The sequence below is a fragment of the Bubalus kerabau genome, chromosome X (genome assembly GCF_029407905.1).
Source record: "Bubalus kerabau isolate K-KA32 ecotype Philippines breed swamp buffalo chromosome X, PCC_UOA_SB_1v2, whole genome shotgun sequence".
Lineage (NCBI taxonomy): Eukaryota > Metazoa > Chordata > Mammalia > Artiodactyla > Bovidae > Bubalus > Bubalus kerabau.
The window spans coordinates 112,811,017-112,819,054 of NC_073647.1; the positions used below are offsets into that span (position 1 = coordinate 112,811,017).

The 8,038-nt window shown below is 43.8% G+C and overlaps 1 protein-coding gene across 1 annotated transcript; it reads left to right on the forward strand.

Moving 5' to 3' along the window:
• Window positions 1–212: 212 nt before the first annotated feature.
• ASB12 (ankyrin repeat and SOCS box containing 12) lies at window positions 213–7,801 on the forward strand. The gene is made up of 3 exons (XM_055563424.1): window positions 213–352; window positions 6,143–6,991; window positions 7,535–7,801. Exons 2-3 carry the CDS (start codon window positions 6,208–6,210, stop codon window positions 7,666–7,668), a joined length of 918 nt encoding a protein of 305 aa, XP_055419399.1. The 5' UTR covers window positions 213–352; window positions 6,143–6,207; the 3' UTR covers window positions 7,669–7,801.
• The last annotated feature ends 237 nt before the right edge of the window (window positions 7,802–8,038 follow it).

The window sequence follows — 8,038 nt, forward strand, 5'->3', positions numbered from 1 at the left end:
CTATTTTATTGGTGGGAAGGGGTACCCTGGGACACACTAGGAGCCTAAGTCTCAGCACAGCCAGACACCTGTCAGTCAGTCCTTCCAAGACTTCCCCATGGATGGCCCTGTTCTCAAAGGGATCTCTCCCAGAAAGGCATTAGTAAGATAACACGGCCTTCAGAGCGAGGTGGAGGTGGGGTGGAGGGTAGCCTAAAATTAGCCCTCTGTATCTATTCAGCCAGACTGCAGGCAGTGTTATTAACAGTGGAAACTGGGGGCTCTGCCTGCTCCAGCCCCTGGGGCAAGTAGGGGGCTCCCCTTGGAGGGGCCACCAAGGCCCAGTGCTTCACAGAGGTGTAGGGGCAGCCTGGTGAGTACCTGGAGCCTAGAATATGATAATGCTATCAGGAACAAGTGAACTCTTAGGGCTGCTGTCTGGTGAACCTATGATCACCACCCTTTGTAGTCTGTTTCCACTGGGTCTGGTTTCTGGTGGTGCTTGGGAGGTCAGTGAGGAAACCTGCCCACAGAGAGAAGGACGGGTTCCTGCTGTGTTTGTCCCAGGAAAGTATGTCTGCCTGGGCTCTGGGATTCAAATGGTCCTACTTCTTCAGGGAAATCACTGCAGTTATGCAATACAGGAAGGGGGAAGTTTTGTTTGTCTTTGTGTCCTTGTTTAGTATAATATCTAATTCATGACTAAACTTAGAAAATGAAGCTAGATCTTGCACTGTGTCTGTTTAAATATGTCTTGGTATGTCTTTGTCTCTGGGTAATATTTTTGAGGTTAATTTGTAAATAAGCTCTATTTATTTGACTTAAAAAAAGGTAAGCACTTACAAATCAAATAATTCTAAATTAAACAATAAATTCCAGGTTCATATGAACTGGGAAATATTCAGTATTAAATACCTGATATTAATGCTTGTTCATTGACCTATCTAATATAGACATGTCTTAGAGTAGTTAGACCGCCCTCGTCACTTCCCTGGTGGCTCAGATGGTAAAGCGTCTGTCTACAATGTGGGAGACCTGGGTTCGATCCCTGGGTTGGGAAGTTCCCTGGAAAAGGAAATGGCAACCCAGTCCAGTACTCTTGCCTAGAAAATCCCATGGATGGAGGAGCCTGGTGTCCATGGGGTTGCGAAGAGTCAGACACGACTGAACGACTTCACTCACTTTAGTATTTGTGAGTATGTGTAGATGCAGAAGGATAGGCTCAAGGACAGAAAGGCAAAGCTCCTCGATGTAGTGGGGGGAGAGGGGAAAATAAGCATTAAAAATAGTCTATTAATGCTTGGCAGACTATTCTGGGGCCCACTGAAACCAGCCACTCTCCCAAAGGAGTTCTTAACCTAGATTCACAGACACCCTCACAAGAGGGCCTTAGATAGAATTCAAAAAATCCAAAAATACAGATGATATGAACAAATACTTTTATTTCCCCTAATCTAACTGAAATTTACTACTTCCTTCAAGGATGAATGCTGGCAGCAAGTAGCAATCATATTACTAGTTTCTATAACTTGGTCACCAGAAGAAATCATAGATGTTTCCTTTCATATTACAGTTGTGACAGAGATCTAGAAATGTCATTTGTGCTCATTATAACTTAGAAATTATTAGTAGAACTTGTTGTTTAATGTGTTAATAAATAACTTTTATTACTACATATGCAATTTTAAAAATAATTTGATAGCTATTTTTCAATATAATAAGTTTCCTTTCATTCTATATAGCTTATGGATGGAGGGACACATATGCCTGTGGCCGATTCATGTTGATGTATGGCAAAAACCATCACAATATTGTAAAGTAATTATCCTCCAATTAAAATAGATTAATTAATCTAAAAAAGAAAGAAAAAATTAAAAATTATTCTGAGATGGGGCCAGAAACTTAACAAGATTGCCACAGGGGCTGATGTCACCAAAAAAGAGTTTAAAACCCCTGCACTTTGGGGATCAGGAGAAGGATCCTTGCACAGAATGGCCACACACAAAAACTCTGATTAATAAACAATAGTATGGTGAGGTTAGACAATAGATGACTTAGATTTTCTTATCCTATCTAATGAGATGAGGTACAATTCACTCAAGTACCCAAGGCTGCTGGGGTTTATGTCTTGTTCTCCCTCTGGAGGCTCATTATATTGGCCCTGCTGTAGGCTCATAATATGACCTTGGTAAGATATTCAGCATTTCCCTTCACACTCCCTTTCCTCTTCATTTCCCTGAACATCACTCCCCCAAGAGTAAGATAGTAATATTGTAAAATAGTAAGATTTATTTTATTTAATGATTTCGTAAAGAAATCATTTCTTTACAGATCACATGATTAAGGTCCTGGAATCCAGCATGACCTCAAACCTGAGGATTCTGGGAGCTACAATATAACTGCTTGAGGCAAGGAGGAGGGATATGTGTTTGCTTTTCAGGTGATAATAGAAAGGACAGGATGGGGAGTAGGGAAATCTGGTTTCTATTCTATCTCTAAATTTAAGTTATGGAGCTTTAACCTCAGGAGGGAGCAGCAGTCATAGAAATTGAAGACCTAAGTAATAATAATAATCATAGTGAAAATAGTTACTGAGTACTACATTCAAGTGGTATTATAAATATTTAAGATGTATTAACTCATTTAATCCTAACAATAGTCCTCTGAGATAGATACTACTATTACTCTATCTTTACAAATAAAGGAATAGACACAGAGAGATTAAATGATCTGCCCTGGGTCACACAGCTACTAAGTGGTAGAGATGAGATTGAAACAGAATCCTAGACCATGTTTTACTACTTCCATATATGGACTCCCAATCTGCAGTAGGGAAAAAACAGATCCACACAGAAGGAGTTATGATACAGTGTGATGACTGCTATAGTGCTATAAAAGCAAAGACTCAAGGAAGTAACCAATCAGAGGAAGTTGCATGTGAAAGAAGAAAGCATGATATATATCAAGAGCCATAATTTCTCCTCCCTTATTGATGGATTTTGGAGTATAAGTAGAGGAGTGATAGAAAGTGAGGCTGGAGATTTTGGCCAAGGTTTTCTCATGAAGGACCTGTAAGCTTGGCAAGGCATCTGGGCTATACTCTGAAAGAAAGGGGAGTCATTAAAAGATTTAAAATAGAGGATTGGCGCAGACAAGGTTTATATTTTTAAGTGATCACTTTAGCCATAAGAAGAAGAAATTATTGAAAAAGTAAACTAGCTAGGAGACTACTGTAAGAGTTGATGCAAAAGATGATAGAGGCCTAGACAAAGTACAGGCAATGAGTATAAGCCTGAGAGGGGTAGCCTATAGAGGTCTCTAGGAAGTAAAATCCATATGATTTGGTAAATCAGTTAGATAGGGGTGGGAGAAAGAGTTAAAGAGACCTGACATTAGTCTGGGTATTTGGTTTGGTTGACGAGTTGGATGATGATGAACTGAGATGTGGATGTAGTTTGGTGATGGTGATGGTAGTAGTGATGGTGTGATACTGCTGATTTTGAAGTACCTGAAAGAATTCAATGAATACATACCTTTGCTGAAGAGAGAGCTGGTGTACTTGGAGTAGTGAGCTTGAAATCATCCTGATAAAGGTGAAAGCTATAGCTCTAGAAGAAGGAGAGAACACGGAAGACAAAACTATTTCAGGGGAGAACAGAGGGGGGGAAATCAGAAGAGTGTGCTGGCCAGGAAGCCAAGAGAAGACTACAAAGGAAGAAGTGGTCAGATGCTTCAGAAGAGTCAGAAAAGGAAAGATCTGAGAAATAGCTAGTAGATTTAACCACAAGGATGACTTTTAAAGAACTATTCAGTGTGTGATTAAGGTGGATGGAGTCACTGCAGAGGGTGGAAAAGTGACTTGGAGGTGAAGAAGAAAAGATAGCTAGAGTAGGACAAAGGACCATAGAAGTGTTTTGTTTCCAAAGATGGCTGAGGGAGAGGAACCAGTGGAGAGACTGAAGGCACAGAGGAAGCTCACCTTTGAAGATCTAACATGTGGTAGCTATGTTTCTCTTGGGGTTTCCCTGGTTGCTCACCCAATAAAGAATTTGCCTGCAATGCAGGAGACTTGGATTTGATCCCTGAGTCAGGAAGATCTCCTGGACAAGGAAATGGCTACCCATGCCAGTATTCTTGCCTGGAGAATCCTGTGGACAGAAAAGCCTAGTGGGCTACAGTCCATGGGGTCACAAAGAATCAGACATGACTGAATGACTAAGCATACATGCACACACACACTCTTTCTCTTAACAGTTCCATTAAGGGACAATTATTTCTGTCTTATAAATGAGGAAACTGAATCCCAAAGAAGGGAAGAGACTTGCCCAAAGGTTGCTCAGATAGAAAATAGGGGTGCTGAGTTGCAAACTTAGATCTGCCTGATTTCTCAAATCCTCTTGTTATAACTGTACCAAAAAAAAATGGATAAATAATAAATATATGGAGTTGATGCTGACTTATAGGGGGAGCTAAAGTTGAGGGAGACCCGTCCACCCACCTCACAATTTATTCTATGAAGTGTATATTTGAGGTCCCAGGCTAACAAAGAGGGGTTGAGGTCAACGGTGAATAAAAGGAGGTGTGTGGCCTTGAGCCCAGGGCTGCAGGGTATGGGATAGGATGAAAACTCAACTTCTGAAAAACCTACCAGCTTATCCTGATGACATTACAAACTGAGATGGGTGACTTTGATTTTGGAGCATTACAAACAGGACAAGAAAGGTCAAAGCATTAGGTTGAGTCAGTCACTGGGCGATGAGTGATTTTGTAGAGCCTGGGGGTAATGAAGAGACAAGAGCTGAGGGTTGAGGCAAGGCTCCAGGCTGGGTAGAGCAGAGAGGATAGGAAAATGCTTGACTCAGAGAGATGGGAAAGATTGAAGGCAGGAGGAGAAAGGGGCAAAAGAGGATGAGATGGTTGGGTGGCATCACCAACTCAATGGACATGAGTTTGAGCAAACCTTGGGAGATAGTGAAAGACAGGGAAACCTGGCATGCTATAGTCTATGGGGTTACAAAAAGTTGGACATGACTTAGTAACTGAACAACAACAGCAGAGAGATGGAGAAGCCATAGTTTCCAAAGAGTTGCTGGCAATCAAAGGGACTCCTGGATTGAAGTGGTCCTGGTGGAAAATCTAGTTTTCAACAGAGAGGAGGACTTGCCCTGGAAACCTCAACTATTTCTCACTATCTCTTTAAGTTTGTTTTACTTGAAGTGTATTTCTTATAATGTAATTTCTTTATTTAATCATTGAATGTCATTCAGCATCCATTTCCTGAGCAACTCTGTTGCCTGAAGCATGGGACCTGAGTCTGAGTGGACATCACATATGAGGGGCTATAAAGAGGTTGAAAAGTAAAAGTGAAAGTTAGTCGCACAGTTGTGTCTGACTCTTTGTGATCCCATGGATTGTAGCCTGCCAGGTTCCTCTGTCCATGGAATTCTCCAGGTAAGAGTACTGGAGTGGGTTATCGTTTCCTTCTCCAGGGGATCTCCCGACCCAGGGATCAAACTCAGGTCTCCTGCATTGCAGGCAGATCTTTACCATCTGAGCCACTAGGGAAGCCCATGAAGTTGTTGAATCTTATCTAAAAGGCTGAGAGGTAGAGTTGAGGGCCTACCCCCATAAGACTGATGTCAGAATGCTCAGGGATGACTGCTTCACACCACAAAGTACCATTCTGTTAGCCTAGCAACTGCCAGACCAGAATCCCCTCATTAGCCCACACATTCTGAACTAAGATGCATCTACCAACTCCCTAGCCATGATGTAGGCTATGCTAGGAGTGGAGGAATAATAAGATGGATACAGGAGTCCTCACCTTGGAGTTTACACACTGATGAAGCACAGATAAGTGGAAATAAGATGTGAAAGTTCATAGCTAAAGCCTAGTTGTAATCCTTTAGAATCCCTGAGAAGGGGCAGAGATTAGGGAAGGCTTCCCAGAAGTAGGAGTTTCAAAGGTAGGCAGAACAACATATACAAAGGTACCAGGCTGTGAAATGACCTGATCTATTTTGGCAGCCATCTCTAGGGTCTGGATGGAGTAGGAGTTAGAAGCAGGGTGCCAATGAGTGAGGAGTCTGATAGTGAAGGATAAGGGAGCAAGCATCCAGGCTTTTGATGGCAGCCCTCAGTCTTCTGTTTTTATCACCCACAGATCTGGCATATCCTCCTGCTCATAATGAGAATAGTTCTGCTCCAATCAGCCAAGGTGAAAACCTCATGGACATCACCAAGATCTTCTCCCTCCTGCAGCCTGATGAGGAGGAGGACACCAACACAGGAGAGAAACAAGCTCTCAATCAAGCAGTGTACAACAATGATTCCTATACTTTGGACCAGCTTTTGTGCCAGGAGCGTTACAAAAGATTTATCAACAGTAGGAGTGGCTGGGGTGTCCCTGGGACACCCTTGCGCTTGGCTGCTGCTTATGGCCACCTTAGCTGCCTGCAGGTCCTCCTGGCACATGGTGCTGATGTTGACAGCTTAGACGTCAAGGCACAGACACCACTTTTTACCGCTGTCAGTCATGGCCATCTGGACTGTGTGCGTGTGCTTTTGGAAGCTGGTGCCTGTCCTGGTGGTAGCATCTACAACAACTGCTCTCCTGTGCTCACAGCTGCCCGTGATGGTGCTGTTACCATCCTGAAGGAGCTCCTGGGTCATGGTGCAGAGGTCAATGTCAAGGCGAAACTACCAGTCTGGGCATCGAACATAACTTCATGTTCTGGCCCCCTCTATTTGGCTGCAGTCTATGGTCACCTTGATTGTTTCCGCCTGCTTTTGCTCCATGGGGCAGACCCTGACTACAACTGTACTGACCAGCACCTACTGGCTCGAGTCTCACGGCCCCGCACCCTCCTCGAAATCTGCCTCCACCATAATTGTGAGCCAGAGTACATCCAGCTGTTAATTGATTTTGGTGCTAACATCTACCTTCCATCTCTCTCCCTGGACCTGAACTCGCAATATGATAAAGGCACTGCATTGTTGGTACAGGCCCGAGGTGAGTGTCAAGCAGACCAGCTCTAATAGGTCTCCTGGCTTGGATGTCCCAGGGACACAAATCACCCCCAAAGTTAATATTTCTGGGGTGAATTGGAGAAAGCACCATTGTCTTCCCTTTCTTGGGGCCCCAGTAGAAAAGAGGTTACAGATTCCTTTTTAGAGAAAGGCAATGGCACCCCACTCTAGTACTTTTGCCTGGAAAATCCTATGGACGGAGGAGCCTGGTGGGCTGTCATCTATGGGGTCGCACAGAGTCGGACACGACTGAAGTGACTTAGCAGTCACTAAGATGAGGTAAGGTTTGCACAATCCCAATTTGTGGTTCTGGCTCTGCCAATGACAGTTTTGTGGCCTTGAACATGCTCTCTCTAGGCTTCAGTGTGTCCCCATTGGTACCATGCATTTTAGGGCAGGGAGGGGGACATTTCTTAGAAGGGAAAGGTCAGTTAGGGCTGCAATAGCCAGGGCAGGATGGATGTAGGCTTGAGTGGGAGAACTACACTGAGAATTGCTTCTCAAAACCTGTTTTTCCTTACTGTAGCCACTCCACGGTCACTACTATCACAGGCTCGTTTAGTTATCCGCAGATCCTTGTGCCACACCAGCCAGCCACAGGCCATCGACCAGCTGGATATTCCCCCCATGTTGATTAGCTACCTCAAACACCAACTGTAATCTTGCAGCATGCCCAGAAACCTACAATGCCTCCAAGAAATCACCTGGGGACCCAGGTAGCTGGAGAGAACTACAGCTCTACACACTCACCCAAAGCTGCTCTCCTGTATTATCCTCCACAATAAAATCCTCAGAGAATAAATCCTGGGGGCTGTTGTGTCTGGTGTGTGTTAGGTTGGGGGGGGCATAGAGTTCACTGGGGGAAGGTGTCTGGTTGGTCATGGGAAAGAATTATAGTGATCTGGGATTCAACAGGCATAGGAGCCTGACTACTGAAAGATAAAACTAACCCAATAGCTTATACTTCCCCACCAAGATCCTTGAAACAATTGGCACTGTAATGTCCTAGGAGCAAGGTCCTGAAGAAAGC

Excerpts from the sequence above, each read along its gene's own strand:
- ASB12 (XM_055563424.1), top strand. The coding sequence starts at position 6,208 with ATGGACATCACCAAGATCTTCTCCCTCCTGCAGCCTGATGAGGAGGAG. Across the intron at positions 6,992-7,534 it reads ATTGTTGGTACAGGCCCGAG|CCACTCCACGGTCACTACTA; the intron begins GTGAGTGTCAAG and ends TCCTTACTGTAG.